The sequence below is a fragment of the Prinia subflava genome, chromosome Z, assembly GCF_021018805.1.
Source record: "Prinia subflava isolate CZ2003 ecotype Zambia chromosome Z, Cam_Psub_1.2, whole genome shotgun sequence".
Taxonomy (NCBI): domain Eukaryota; kingdom Metazoa; phylum Chordata; class Aves; order Passeriformes; family Cisticolidae; genus Prinia; species Prinia subflava.
The window spans coordinates 83,264,626-83,280,834 of NC_086283.1; the positions used below are offsets into that span (position 1 = coordinate 83,264,626).

General features: G+C 42.1%; 1 protein-coding gene across 1 annotated transcript in view; it reads right to left on the minus strand.

The window, feature by feature from the left end:
- CCBE1 (collagen and calcium binding EGF domains 1) overlaps nt 1–16,209 on the minus strand; it is a 96,527-nt gene that overhangs the window by 17,192 nt on the left and 63,126 nt on the right. Inside the window, exons 3-5 of the mRNA XM_063423325.1 lie at nt 7,630–7,682; nt 2,275–2,409; nt 1,432–1,569 (exon numbers count right to left, since the gene is read on the minus strand). Coding sequence (XP_063279395.1) covers nt 1,432–1,569; nt 2,275–2,409; nt 7,630–7,682 — 326 coding nt within the window. The remainder of the gene's footprint in view (nt 1–1,431; nt 1,570–2,274; nt 2,410–7,629; nt 7,683–16,209) is intronic.

The window sequence follows — 16,209 nt, forward strand, 5'->3', positions numbered from 1 at the left end:
GTACGTGGAGTAAAGCATCCTTCTTTACCTCGCACAGCTGATTTGGGAGATACCTGGAGAAATGGTGGGTATTTAATTCCAGATTATCTGCTGGAACTGACATTTTTAGGTGCCATGTACATTCAGTGTAAAAATGGTGGTTTTCAAACAATAGAATCATTTCCATAGCCTTGAATGTTTTGAATAGTTATCCCGAATGCTTTGGACATTACTCTACCAAGAAATTTGAACTACCCAGGGGAAAAGTTTCTTTTAAAAACCCCTTATTTGTAAGGGGATTATCTAGGTAATATATCTTTCCTAACATGCACTCACATGCACACTCTGATAAGGAAAAAAAATTAAAACTACAAGGAACAATTGAAGTTAATGGAATGGCTCCTGTTACACATTTTCAGATGAAAATCAAAATTATAAATTGCTCTGGCCATCCAGAGGGAATTGGATCACCCTGTGGTACCACATTCAGGCATTAATTGATGAACCCGTGGTAAATCATCATTCATCAAAAGTTGTTCAGATTTTTTTTTCCAGAGCACTGTTCTCTTCCTCTTTTCTTTTTAAATTTTCATATGAGTATTTAATCTACAGCATTCTAAATGCTGTAATTTAGTAACTAGGATGAGGTCAAAACCTTTAAAGTAATCTGTACACAGTACATGTACACATTTTGAAACAACAGAGAGATGCAAGAACAAGCCCTTACATTTACCCCTTTCCCATCACATTTCATTTTCAAAAAATAAAATAATAAAAAAAATTGACCCCAGCCACAGGACACACAGACTAATGGCAGGTCAGCAGCATTTGGTCTTAGTCAATGTAATTTAGAAATTGATTTAAGCAAAGCTTGGAAAATGTGTTGCACTCCCAAGCACACATTTTCTGAGCCTCTAAGGGCAAAAGGGCACTAGCCATCCAACCCAGGGCCATTTGTTAATCTCACATTAATGGGCTTGTAAATACAAATTAAAGTTACTGAAATTATTTAATTAACAGGTAAAATCAGTAAAATTTTTTAAGGCTCATCATCTGGTAAGATTTTTTCCTGTGTCTCCTTAGCTCTGGACCACGGAATATTTATAGTCCAGGCTGGTATTGGAGCAAACTATGGCTTTTAGCAACTGGATCCAGCAGGAATGATCTAACTGAAGCTGTAATGGTAAATTTCATTATTTAGCTCTTCTGCCTCCCTAGGAGAAGATGACTTCTATATCCTCCAGTGTACTTGTACATTGGAGGAGAGAGTTTGGCTGCTCCACAGGTGCTCAGGTGCCCAGCGAACAGCCTGGCTGACCCAGGAGCATCAGCTATATCCCAGCTTCGGACCCTCAGCTCCAAGTATAGCTTTGGGAGCAGTTCCTCTTCATGAAAGACCAAACCTGTAGACATCCACTGGGCCCAGAACATTTAGTCTACACTAGCACCTGCCTTTGTCTCCTTTGGTGCATGTCCTGCCATCCTCCTCCCGGACATAACCTTCGTGGCACTCGCACCTGTAGCTGCCCACGGTGTTGACACAGATCTGAGAGCACAGAGTCCCGTTGCTCGTGGCACACTCGTCGATATCTGAGAGAAGCAGAAATTAAACATGTCCTGTAGCTGGAGGTTTCAGACCTCCAACACAATAAAAGACTTCCTTTAGAGGTAAAAAGAGATTTTGTGGTTAAACAAACAAGTAATTGCAGAACCGCAATTGCAGCTGGAGCCTTTGGTCTGGAGCTCTGGAAAAGCTGCACTATTATTATTATTAACACACTTGGTATTTTATCAGTGAACATTGCTTGACATTCTCCTTGCATTGCAAAGCTCACAACCAAAGCCAATCCTACAAAGCTTGGCACCCTGGCATGGCAAACCACTCAGGGCAGGGCAGGACTAGCCACAGCAGAACCACATGTAAATGATCAGTCCTGAATTACGTAGTGGCCATCTGAATTAAACCCCAGGGATTAGTTTTAGTAGTTAGGCCTGGCAATAATGTTTCAATATTCAGCAAATATGTCTCACAACCTGCAGGAGGAATTAAAGGGGAAACTATGTCAGCCCAGCTCTTCAAAGTGTTTGGGTGTGTATGTCTTGTTGTAGGTAATGCCTCCTAGCAATTCCAGGGGAGTCTAGATCTCTCAGTTCTTAACATTATTAACTCTCCCATTTCTTCTGTAATAATATTGAGAATAAGAAAGGTTTCAGATCCAAACTGACTCCTAAAAGACCCAAGGAAGCAGGATGAATCATTAACCAGGGAGGAGCTCAACATGCTCATCTACCCACCCAGGCAGTAAGGCTTCTCTCTGTTCCTGTGCCTCTCCCGATCGTAGCGGTACCCAGGATAGCAAGTGCATAAAACTCGCCCAAAATTATCTGTGCACTGCTGTTCGCAGGGAGCTTCGGCACAGACATCGTAATCTAAGGGAGAAAAAAAACATGGTTAGGAAAAATACATAAAGTCAGTAGTATATTGGATGATACTTAGATTGCATTTCATCTTTCTGATAATTAATATAAAGTTGAGTTACATTGTTTTTAAGGACTGAAGGAACCTTGATATAAAACGTTCATGAGACATAAGCAAAGGAATATATTAAAATTGTAATTGCTATTCACAGCATTACAGTAGTTAGACTATTTCTTATAGTTTAAGCAAGGATCACTTTTGCAGTTGGCAGATTTTAGGAATTCTTTTCACAGAAATATTAAATTACCTAAAACTTTCTTTTAGTTTTCTTCAACAGATTTTTAAGTCTGATAGCAACATTTCCTATGCAGAATACTGTGAAAACCCATGAGATTAACTGCCAAAGCTAGGCAGATAGTATATCACAAGGAAAAGTTAATTACATCACATGTTAATTGTTCAAAGAGAAATTCTTCTAGCAAAAAGTTGATTGTTACAAACCCATCATCTCTCTTAATAGCTGCAGTGTGCAAATCAGGATATGTCAGTGAAATCCCAAGAGACTGAAATCCCTGTTTGAAACCCAAAGGAGGGAAAATCTGTTTCTAATTTCACTGCTGTATAGCAGCAGAACCAAAGCCTCAGGGGCAGACATCAGAGTACAACAGGGTTTGACCTGCACCCCTGTCCTGTCAGGGGCTGGATGTAGCCCCTGGCATGGCGCTGGTGGCAGGGCTGGGGGAGAAGGACAGCTCCCAGCTGTGGGTGTGAGGGTTTTGCAGCACCATGGGGAACACCTGCCAGGAGACCCTGGGAGCTGAAGTGGCATCTGGTGTCAAAACCAGCTCAGGCACAGCCTGCCCAAGGTCAGGTTTTACAGCAAAGCAAGTGGCGGTTTCTGTGACCATTTCAGAGAATATCACCCTGCAGAGAGCATCCAGGTGGCTGTGACAATCCAGTGAGTGGGTGCTGGGGGCCACAGCAGAAATATCTCATCCATGCTCCAGACCAAACATGTCCAAACAAAATCTAAGTGGTTCAAGCAAGTTCCCAGCAAAGCACTGTCTCTCCATATACATAATTAAAACTAATTATTGACTCATCCTAATGACTAGCAGATACCTCTGGGTACGATGGATGTTCCAAACAATTCAAATGAGCTAAGAGGTGGTAAATAAAATAAAAACACATTTTCTGTACAAAGTATATGGGGCACATTCATAGCACTGGGGTTAAAAGTGACCGTGTGCCAAAATACAGAAAAGCACAAAATGACACTTAACAAGATGCTGTGTGTCACACCAGAACGCCTTAGAAAAAAATGTGCTGTTGTAATAAACAAACTACTGTAATAGTGCCAAGCATTCTGCTTGTCACCTCCTGGATAATGGGCATCCTTTCTTTCCTTCTTGCTTCACAACTTGCAGTCTGCCCACAGTGCTGTGGTGGTGAATGGCAATGCTAGCACTCCTTGCAGTAACCAGGGTCCAACAGTGCAGAGCCATGAAAGGAGAACATAACTCTTGCCTTCAAACTGTTCAGTCTGGGGGTAGTTTGGACTCTTTAGGTGTCGCTGGGCTGTAAACCCTTGTTACATTTGGCACTACTAAATAGTCCCAACTATAAAGCATTACTGGTGTTTTTCCAGGGCATGTTTGCAATTTTCATTTTCCAGCAAAACAAAATCAGAGTGAGAACAGGATGGTATCCAGCATGGAGATGAACGTGCTGCTCCTTACCCAGTCTACCCTCTCAGGTGCGGGACTTGGCCTGTGCTGTGTTCAGCTATTCAGAGCAGAGTTAAAAAAACTCTGGCCTCCTTGTGCTCCCATGAATAGATGTGCCCTAATAACATCAGAAAAAACAATGCTGGAAGGGGCCATCTCCCATCACAAGCAGGAATAGCTATGCATAAACCTTTCCTAGTTTTCTTTTTCCTATGGGATGGATATGGCATACCTTGTAGACTAGTCCAAAGATGAAATATCCTTGCAGACAGAAAGCATTTTACTCATATCTAATCCAAACTCCCCTTACAGCCACTTAGGCCCGTTATTTTTGTCCTCTTCTCCTTGGCAATAAAGAACAATTTACCTTCCCTCTTGCAGCAAGTTTTCACATACCTAAAAGCTCTTATCATGTCTCCCCTCAGCCTCCTTTTTTCTAGACTAAACAATGCCTGTTCTTTTTATCCGTCTGTTGCCATATTTAATGTAACCAGTCTTTGAACATGGCGTTTATGTCCACCTCAGCACAGCTCCATCACGTCCATTGCCTCACACATCATGCCATTTACTTTCACACAAAGCTGGGGAAGGGTTCAGGAAGTACAAATATCCCTGCTGGTGGTCCCACACAATCAACCAGGTCACACAATGGTTGTAGGCAGGTCCCAGGTCCCAAAGCTGAATTCCTAGGGCTGTGGTCTCAGGTAGCATGACTTCCTTAGAAACACTTCTCACAACTGAGGTGAAATTAGGCAAAAGCTGCTGGACCACCTGTGTGTGCTCTTCAGAACTGGAGATGAACATTCCTTCCTGTGTTCAAGCCCCTTGTTTGCCAGCTCAGCCTAAGAAACGTGGTTTGAGGATGAATCAAAACCATACAATGAGGATCAGATGTTCCAGACCTTAGGAAAATGCAAAAGCCAAAGCAGAATAACAAATGTCTCTATGTAAGTTTCAATGAACTCAGGAATGATGGTACAGCATGGAAAGTTGTACCAAGAAAACTTTTAAAACAACATTAGTAAGGAAAGAGCAGATCTGACTATAGTTGGCCTGTAAGAGAGTATTTTACTCTGAATTATTCCACAGCCAGCTCAGGAAACAAACTAGCAGTAGGAAGAGTGGTCTCCAAAATAAGCTGCTCCATACTGCATCTGTCCCTTCTTCACTCTGTGACACCATGAAACAGGACCCAAGACTGGACTTGGCTGGAGCTGTGAGTCTCCAAAGCAAATAAAAGGGGGATCACACAGAAGAAAAAATCACACAGAAGAAAAAGGTGAGTAGCTGGGTTTTTTTATCCACTTTGCTGAAGAGGTGGAGCAGGAAGAGATACTGTAGAGAGGCACATGGAAATTAAGTCCACTCAACATTTCCTGAGGATCATTTCTCCCTGGTCCTGCAGCTGAAAGCCACAGTGAGAAGGTGAGTACAAAACAAAAGAAATGCAGAAACTGGAGGCATAGACTAGTACTGTACTACACTGATTTCTGTTCCTTTGCAAGGGCAGATGAAAAATAACAAAAGTCGATAAGGGACATGGACCAAGCCACAAGCCTTTGGGAGTCTGTTTAAGGAACAGCTGTTCCAGAAGAGGATTGGTGTGTTCCCCAGGCAGCTACAAAAGTGTGGAAAAGGGAGGATCTATACCTCTGTCAACCCTCCTCCCTGCAGCCACTGCTAAATCACAGGGAAGACAGGGCTGGAACTACTTCTCACAGTTTCTATGTGCCAGTACTGGATTAAAAGGTGCAGATGTGCTCTAATAAACTCACATCTGTAATGCATTTATGTGGCTGTTTGGAGATATAGATTTCATACAGCTACTCTGTCAAGATTATGCCAAAACAATGTGTGAAGAGCCAAGTGATGTCTTGTAACAGAGCAAGTGAAACGAATACTTCAGTAAATCATGTTTCTCATCCCTGTACCAAGAGCCTGAGATTGTCTCAGATGTTATAGCAACTGCTGTGGCCTCTGAAGTTCCAGGCAAAATACAGATAAAGCTGAAAAGGAGGAATGAAGAAACAAAGAGAGAGAAGCCACTGCCAACAGAGAATTGAATTAGGGGCAGAAACTCTCAGGTTACTAAAATGCAGTTAAAAGACCGTATTAGACAAAGTTGGTGGCACGTAATAAAAGCTGCTTTCAAATCACCTAACATTGCAAGAGATGAAAATTAGAAGCTAAAGTAATTAATTGCCATGGCTCTAATTTTATTTTTGCTCCTATTAGTTCTCCTGCTGTATCCATTATATTCAGTGAATAGCCAGTACATAGAATTCTTAAATCTGTAGGAAAGCTGGAGGCCAGACTGTAGAGTCCTGGCTTCTTTCTACCCTGAAAGGATTCAGGACTTCTGCCTCCAGTTCACACAACTGCCTCATCCAAGTGTCTGTCACACTGGAGCTGCCACCTGTATTGCACACGCTGAGACAAAACTCACAGCAAAACCATGGGATGAGGAACTATGTGTGAGCATCTATTTCACCCAAACCCTACCCAGCTTCTCCAGGGACTGAGTCATCATAAGCTGTTTCCCTCTTTTTTTTTTTTCCCCATCCCCACCCCCACCAATCCACCAATTGTTTCTAGCCAGCAGCAAAGACAACTCGAATTGAAAACAACAACAGCAACAAACCCACAACAAATCCACCAGGATTAGAGTTTGGGTTATTATGTGTTTTGGCTGGACACTGTAACTCAAAACCAGCTGATTCTCCAGTATGTAAATTTGTCACTTTTTTTTTGAAACATCACAGTCACAAACTAGTAAAATTCTCAGACCAAGTCAAAGTTTTCCATATATCATCAAATAGAAGAATGTGTTGCCAGAGATTGACTTTTTAAATTACTTTTTGTTGAAAAAATGTTTATTGGCGTGTCATCTCTAGGCATTTGTTCCTGCCTGGTGGTTCCTGTGGTCCAATAACTTCAGAGCCAGTTACATCCAAATCAGATGCATTTTTACTACTGCATGAACTATCCTGATTAAATCTGCATCTTCCTTGGCCCCTGGTGACAAGGAAGCCATGCCCATTGGAAATTAAAGGCAGGACTAACTCACCTACTCACCATTTCCTTGTGCACTGACAAGTCAAGTCAGCTGTACCAGATCTGAGGGATAAAAGGATCATCTGGAAAAGCCATCATCCAGAAAAGGTGTTCTTCTGGGTGCAAAGAGTGCTCACAATTACCCAGCCAAGGGCAGAACACGTTCCTCTGTCTGCAATGCAGCAGGTCATGGCACAAGATCTGTGCAGCCACATGTACTCAGGGGAGGATCAAGGCTTGGCATGCTAACCAGAACTTTTGGAAGTTGTTGATATTTTTATTTTCCCAACAATTTCTGGGAAACAGTTCCTCCCCACACTGATACAGAGATATGGCCAAGACTGTGCTTACATTAGGTTGCTCTTCCAAACAGACAATGTGGAGAAGAGGGCAGATGGGGAAAGACAAATGTGTGGAGATACGATATGTAAGAACAGTGAAATCACATACCTTCAGGGATGCACTGTCCAAGAACAAACTTATAACCCTTACAGCATTTTTTCCTGAAAAACAATAAAATAAATAAATGAATAAATAAATGTATTCTTTATATATAGATTGGTGCTGTCTTTGTAAACAGCCATAAGTGGATTGTGGATGTGATGAACCAAACAAGACGAGGACCCTGAGCAGCTGGAGCTCAGCATTACAGAACACAACAGGGAAATGCACTTGGCCCAGGAGGGATTTCACATGGCAGCATGTCCAGCCACCTCAGGAACCTGAGTCAGAGTACCCCAACACTGACCCACCCCATATCTGAAGTAATTTCCAAAAATCCTGCTTTCTCGTGTTGTCTGGATGTTGTCTGGACAGCTCAGTGCTGTCCTAATACACAACACAGGTCATCATTTTCATGGTACAGTGAAGGGTGTTTTCACACATCCGTGATTACAATGTAAACTGGCGGGAAGGGGTAAGTCTCAATGAGGAGTACACAGAGGATAAATATTATTAGTAATTTCTCATCTTCTAATAAACCTGGAGGAGGGAAATTAAATATAATGGGTATTTCACCTGGAGCAATGAATAGGATCTTATATAGTCTGAGGGACAAAACTGCAGTGTAGAGTCAATAGGAACATGCACTTTTTATGTACCTATGATATGAACAAAGTCTGAATGCTGAGAAATTACTATTTCTGACACACTCGTCTGTAATGATATTTAGGCCTCCAGCTAAACCTGCTGGTTTTTTCTCTAGGCAGCAAACCACATTAAATCACCAAGGCTCCCAGCAGCACTCAGGAGCCTTTAAAAATGACTTTGTCCCTTATCATCCTGAGAGTGTCTCACTGTAGGGACCTGGTGACTTTAAAGGGTTTTATGTTGGTGACTACCAGGACTGCTGAAAAAGAAAAAGACTGATGTTCAGTCCATTATTACTTCAAGTATACATGATTCTGAGGGGAAAAAAAACCCCTCTGTATTTTACAAATTCACGGTTTTTTCATGCTCTGTGAACATGCAGAAATATCTCCCAAACTGGGAAACCATTCCTTCTATCTTTTCCTTTTATTAAATAACTAATGCAGAAGAGTGCTAAAGCCACATCAGTCAGTGACTCTACACTCTCTGGGACAAAATGTAGCCATCACAAGTCATCATTATGTTGAATTTAAATCAACTATCAATTGCAACTTATGAGTTAAAACAAACAATGCATTTCTACAAACAGTGTAAAAACAAACTTTGGCTCCATATTTTACCCTCTTCCAAAGATTAGCTGGAATATAAATTATGCTTAATGAGTGTTGAACATCTGAAGAGGAAGCCTTGCTTTGTTATGCAAACAGTGGTGCCTCATTAGCCTTCTCTCCAAACACTGCTGTGAAGTTTTATCTGCAAGACAAACAAATGCAGGAGGAATGAGTTCAAAGGTGCATTGGGGAGGCCGTTCATATGCTGCAAGCCCTGCTTATGGCTTTCCAAGTGCACATTGATCTCCTCCTGTCAGCAGAAGAGAGGCTTGCTTGTAGCTGCTCTTCAGGGGAAGGTACAGCCCAGCTTGAGAGCGCTGGGAGATGAGCAAGGAGAGGAGGACAGGTCTGCTATGAGATACTGACCTCTGAGGTTGTGCTAGCCAGAGCTAACCAGCCATAGCAAGCAGCAACTTCCGTAATTTATACCCTACTCCATGGAATTCCTGACTTATTTTCAGGGTTAGGACCAATAAGACCTGTATCAGCAGATGATGTGATAACCTGCTCCTGGGTAAGGGATCACCTGCTGGGAATCTTGCAGGAGCTGCCCCTTGCCTTCAGCTGGTCTGGTGATGGCTTTTGGCTGGACTCATTGGCTTTCTTGTGGCTAAAGTGAGGTTTTATCTGCTTGACTGGATTCTCCCAAAAGCCAAACACTTGTCCTGATCCAATCCTTCTCCCACAGCCATACATTGAGAAGCAAACCACATGCCAAGTTGTTACAGCCATTAAACTCTGCCCTGGCACCCTGATATTGCTGCAAAGCAAGCACAGCCTTGTGCTTTAGGTTTCACTTAACCAGAAATTCATGTTCCCCTGGCTGATATCCAAGTGTTTGCTGAAATCCCTCTTTTCAGTGACTTCTTGCAGCAATGGGCTCCACAGTGGGATGAGATGGTTTTGAGAAATGATTTCCTTGTTTTCAGTCTTCCTCTCAAATTTTTTTGTTTTAGTTTTCCCAAGTCTTACTGGTAAGGAAATTTTGAAATATTTTATCTAATGTGTGAAGATTATTCTGCATTGTGAGAATTTTAAATCCTACTTAATGAAGTGTTTAGAAGAGGGATGCCCTACCTTCAGACCACATTCCAGAAACCAACTTCCCATGATAATATTTTCCCAGCTGAATGTTAGAGACATCTGCATTAATGCAGCCTGTACTCAACAGCACTCTTATCAGCATGATTTTGCCAGGGAAACTGCTACTTTAGGGTTAATACAAAGGAAATACAGTACAATACCTGTTTCTCTGAACATTGCATTGCAACCCTGGGATTCCTGCATGCTTTAGCTTTTTATATTCTTAAACTGAAATCTGTCAAAATGATGGACCCATGAGCATTAGCAAAGGCATTTTAATAGCAAGACTCATTTTCAGACGTCCAGGTCTAGGCTGACATGTCTAATCAACGTTGCACAGCAGCAATCTTGTTGTACATAATGAGAGGTAAGAAGGGGTTCCTACTGATAATTTTAGCTACTGGATAACTTTCAGCAAGGTGGTTGCTATGCAGCTGGGGATGTGGCCATGCGAGAAACACAAACACACAGCTGTGTAAGAAGCTCCACCACCAAAACCTGGATCTCTGGGGAAATTAGGTTGATTCATTAACCTGAAATCTGGTTTGCGAAGGAGGAAGCTTCTGGCAGAGTTTTACCTGTTACAGCTTTTAATGGGGTACTTCAGCAATTAAAAACATAGTAACTTTTGATTCTCATGCAATGTTTAATCAGGAATAAGAACAAGCCCAAACTGGCAGAGAGTTTGGGGCACCATGATTTTGATTAATGCAACATCCAGATTTTGTGGTTGTAGGAAAGTCTGTAGTGATAGGGACACCCCCAAAGTCAAGTCACCCCATCTTTTTTCTGGTCCATAGCTGCTGGAGAAGCAGCTGTGCTCCTCCCCTGTGCAGTGGAGGTTGATATGCTTCTGGATCACTAAATGCCAGAAGATGGGATTTAGGGTCAAACTTTTGATACCAACAAATATATCCATGACTAGGCAAGTGGCAGATCTGTCTCTTTTTTTCAGGATTTGTGGCCCATTACCTTAAAAGCTGAGAAAGGAGCTGAGCTTTCCAGGAGCTCCCCTGTGTCCTATCCCCCATAGGCCCCCCAGAGTGACCAGCACAAAGGAGTGCATCGGCACAGCACCCCTGCCCCATCCTGCAACGCAGTAGCTGCTTGATAGCATCGCCTCAGACAGGCTGGACGGGAGGCAAGATGGGAGGAATGCGGCTTAATTAAGCCACTGCTTTATTAAGTTAGCTTATCTGGCAGCTATCAGCAGTAACTCATCCAGCAAGGACCATGTTTTTTTCCTATAATTGCTTCCACCTGGCGCAGAGCTGCCATCACCCCAGCCCACCTCCTGCTCTGCACGGGACACCGCAGCGATGCTGGAGACACCCACCACCGCGTGCTGAAGCCAGAAAATAAATACACTGTGTGAGAGGGGAGGGAGTCACTCAGGGTCCTACAGCTGCTGAAAATCTTCAGAAATGCAAACAATAAACATTTAAAATTATGATTAACCTGCATCTGTCTGCACTACACGGCAGTGAGTTGGGTTATAACAACATCTGCTAGGTGCATTTATTGAGGTTTGGAGAGGCAGCTCTAAATTTCTGCCATGAGTCATGCTGAAAAAGATACATGATGATTGTTTAGTGATTGAAAAAAGGGAATGCAAAGGGGAAATGCAAAGGGAAGAAGAAAAAGACAAGTTTTAAACCAGTTTCAGGCTAAACATCATATGCTACAGAAGCTCTTGCTAAAGATGACAAAAGTGGAAAGAGAAGAGTCTGCTCTAAGAAATATTTGCCTCCTAGGAGCAAAGCAGACACAGAAATCTCTATGCTGAGCCCAAAAGTGAGCTCTTAGGATAAAATATTGCCCTTATTTTATCCCTAAAATGCTGACAGGCAACCAGTCTCTGGGCTGACTCTTCTCAGACAGAGGTAGTTCAAGAAGAGGAACTTTGCCTCCTGTTCACTGGGGCTAGGGGAGCACACATGGACAGTTTATAGAACTCAGCTGAGGCCTGAAGTCACGCCACTGGAAGATGCAGCAACTCTGTAGGTGGTCAGGCAGGTCAAATCCCTCCTCCCCAGAACACTCTTTCTGACCTATGAATGTGAGATCAGCTGCAATTTAGGGGGCAAAAGAGATGCTTAAGATTTTATATAGATTTAAATGGATCAGCACTGTTCTTTGAAGTTGGTGCTGGTAGAAAGTAATGATAATAAACTCAAGAAATGTCTTTAATAAAAAACCAATTTCCTATTGGGAAAGGAGAGAATTTTTTTAACACTAGACTTCTTCTCCTAAATCATAACTTGAACTCAGAAGAACTTGTGCTGTGTTCTGAAGACCTGAGTTAGCAAAGGCCATGGTATGTTTTTAACTGCACAAAGGGTCTTTGTTAGGTCCCTCTTCTTATTGTTCCTGCCCAGTGTTTTTTTTTTAACCACCCTGGCTTTGAGAAATACATGGCGTAGCAAAAGTGCAAATATAAAATACAGAAATTAATGTACAAAAAACAATTGGACATCTATAAATGCAACCCAGAAAGGTACACTAAAAAACACCCTTAACAAAACCAACAAGCAAACTCACTTTTCTTCTATATGAAATCCAAATGAGCAACAGGTTTGTCTGCCAAAGCATGCACAGACAAAGCCCATATGCAGCACAAGTGCAACAGCTCAGTAGCTGTGCACAGTTTCTCCATAATTCAAATGGAGACAAGATTTATGTCAACATGGTGTAAAACTGAAGCAATGCACTTTATTTTTGTTTGCCTTTCTGTGGGACACATACCGAAATCTTGAGTAAGAGGGGATAGCCTCCCTGTAGACACTTGCTCAGCATACACTTTGCCATGATTTCCAGACTTAGTCCTTTTTCAGTTTTGTAAAGAGATAATTTATGTTCACACTGGGTGTAATGCAAAGTCCAAGGCCAGCCCAAGCACTTCCTGTCGTCATCCCAGTTGAGGATGAATAATCCAAAATACAGTGAAGTCTTCCAATGCTGCAGCACCTATGACTGCTGTGTGTACCTGTGTGCTTCTTTATTTCTTTTAACTGACTGATCAGAGCACGATTTGCCTGAACAACCCTGGGGAACTCAGATCTCTGAGAGCAAATCACTGCAACTTACTAGCTGATTTCTGTAGTAGTAAAAATTTTCAGTGGTAAAAACATTGCCTTAAATAGTTTTTTGTTAGCTATTAAAGTTAAATAAATTTGCACATACATAATGGTTTTCTTTCTCTTAGGGAAAAAAAATAGAAGTGCTATCTGCTCTTTTGCTCAACTTTGGCTATTAAGACAGATACCAGAAACAAAATCACATTCCAATCATTGCTAATGGGAAGGTTTTGATAAGATTCACAGTTCCTGGACTCCTCTTGTGTGAATACAAGCCAGGGATCAGATCCTCCCTTGGCAAAAGCCACATACCTCTCTTGCCTCTAAGGAAGTGTGCCAGTACTTACCCTGGGAGACCCTGACTGATGCTCTTGAAAGCATTCAGACACGCTCCTTGGCTGCTCCTTACTGTTAACTGACCCCTTCCCTCCTCAAAGTGCTGTTTCATGTCATCTTTTTATGGCCAAAGGGATTTTTATGATGGCAGAGCATAAACTGTAGTTCCTTCTTCTCAGAATAGACCTTCCAAACTGATATGATGGTTTACAGCCCCTGCAGAGCACAATATTTGAAAATCCTTGAAGCTCACTCCTCTTTAAAAGAAGCCCTCTACCCTACATGGGTATGAGTGGGGCTTGGAGGTGCTGACCTGCATGAAACTGAAAGATGCACAGAAACCCCTCCTCAAATGTCTGGCAAATTTAACCACCAATAAACAAGTCTCTTCTTTTGGTGGGACACCCTGGGCCTCTGTTCCCCACAAGCACAGTGCAGGATGCCTCTCCCAATGGGGTTTGTGGTTTTGCTTATATAAATGAGATGTGGTGAGGTATACAATAGTGGTTTCAAACAAAATCAAGGCAGACAGACCATTCCCCCAACACATCCCCCTGCATCAACACATCAGCAGTCCCAGGGGGCCATCATTTGGGGACTTTCCTAGGGCTTCAGGATGCAGAGAAAGAGGTTGGTGTGAAAACCCTGCAGACAGCCACACCAGAAAAACTTTCCCATGGGCTTCTGCTCAGTGCAGAAAGAAGTGGCAACTAAACCTCAGATTTCTATCTCTCTTTTGGGCAGAAAAAAGGGACCTTTGTAAACATTTCCTGTGATTCTCCCTTTCAGTGTGTAGTGAAACAAAAAGATGATGTTGGGATTTCCACATGAGCCACACAGACCATGGTTCCATCCTTTTGGGGAAGCCATAACACTGTGCAACAGGGCCAGAACCAGTGTTTTCCCTTGTTGGTTCCTGGCCCACCCAGAGCCTTGGGGGCTGCAAATACATTGACTGAACACAGGGTAATCAGCATCTTTTTCTGCACTGCAGACCAGCTGGCAGCACTGGTAACCATCAGGGCCTGTGTCTCAGTGTACCAGTGTCCAAAAATGACAAAATAAAGGTCTGCATGGGAATGTCCCCTAAGCAAAGAAGGAAACTCTCAGCAGGAAAATATTACGCAACTTCAAAAAGATAATGACCTCCACTGCCACTGGAAAAGCCATTTGTTGGATATTTTACATGCGTGTAAACATCATCCTCGAAATCACATATGAGATTCCTTCAGTGCTAGACTGTGCTTTCTTCTGCTCTTCTTGGATTTTTATTTCTAGGTTGTTTTTTTTCATAACACAAGGGAATGCTCATGTGGTTTATCACTAGACAACATGTCAAAAATAGCAGAATGATTAAATAAAAGGCTTTTGACTGTTTTCATCTGCTTAGACTCAGCCTTATATACATGCTGTCAGCTTTGTCTTGCTCTCTTTTCTAACAAATTTCTTTTAGTTTCTGGCATTATACCAACAAAATGATTTGTTTAGTTTTGCAGGTGAAATTGTTATGGATTCTGCAGAATAAAGTCAATGTTTGACAGGTATGAAATCTGAGGGGAAGGAAGAAAGGAATTTTATACAACAGTTTTTATAATGTTTTTATACACTGTTTGCATTTAATAAAAGGTCTAGTGAACTGGCAAAGTATAATGCATCCTCATAAATATATATTCATTTCTATGAACAAGTAGCCTTCTAAATATCAATTTAAATGATCCAAGATTAAGCCTGAGTTTTTTCACTGCTTTGAGATCTAAAGCATGAGAATCGAGAAAAATACTTTTTTCCACCCTCTCTGACTTCCAATTAGAGGACTGCAGGCCAATTTTCCTTCCAAGTCTGTAAGTAGTATGTTTTGCTGATGGCACACATTCAATTATTTATCTAACCCAAGGTGAGCCAGAGTACAGGACTAATCACAGCACATCTGTCCTGTCTCGGATTTTTTAAACTTCTATGACTCTTCATTTCATAGCTCCAATTTCCTACCAAGTATCCATGTGAGATAGAGAGTAATAAATTCCATTTCAAGAGGGAAGGCAGAGCCAGAGCAGTGCTGCGAGGAGCTGCACTCATGGGCTGGCTGCTGTGCTGGTGCTCAGTCGCTGGAGTCAAACAGCAATAAATTACTGGCGAGCACTCAGACTTACTGAACCCGGTCCAACGCAGCCCTGTTTGTATAGCATCTTTCATCAACAAGATCACAAAAATGCTGCATAAGCAATGTCTAATAAGCTCCTTTCAATAAACAGCAAGAGGAAAGTGCCTTTTATGCACGCATGCACAGAATATCACATCACACAAACTGTGCCAGGAAGTCAGATCTCTAAAGCTGGATCTCCAAAGAGGACATAAATCCCAATTAACCTTCAGAGACAAGCTAGTCACTCCGTCTACGTTTACTTACCGGTGTGCTGATATTAAAGGGCCTGATCCTGATTCTGCTGCAATCCCTGGCAGCTTTGCCAGGAACATGTGTCAGATTGGGAATGGGCTCAGACCAAGGCTTAGAATGGTGGATGAGGACATGCTCAGCTCTGAGGATGTGCTACAATTGGACTTCTTGGAAGAATAGTTTCAGGTAATCACACAAGACATAAACTTGATCAATTCTTGCTGACATTTGTCTTTGAAACAGTTGCAAGACTCTTCCTGGTCTTGATGGATTTGAGATGTAACATGTATCACTGCTCCTGTACTCCCCCGCTGGGCACAACATACATGTATACCTTAAACCATCCATCTACACCCTAGACACAGACCCAGATATTTAATCCAGATATTTAAAAGATCTTTTGATTTGTTCTTTGAATGACTTTTGAAATTCCACTCCA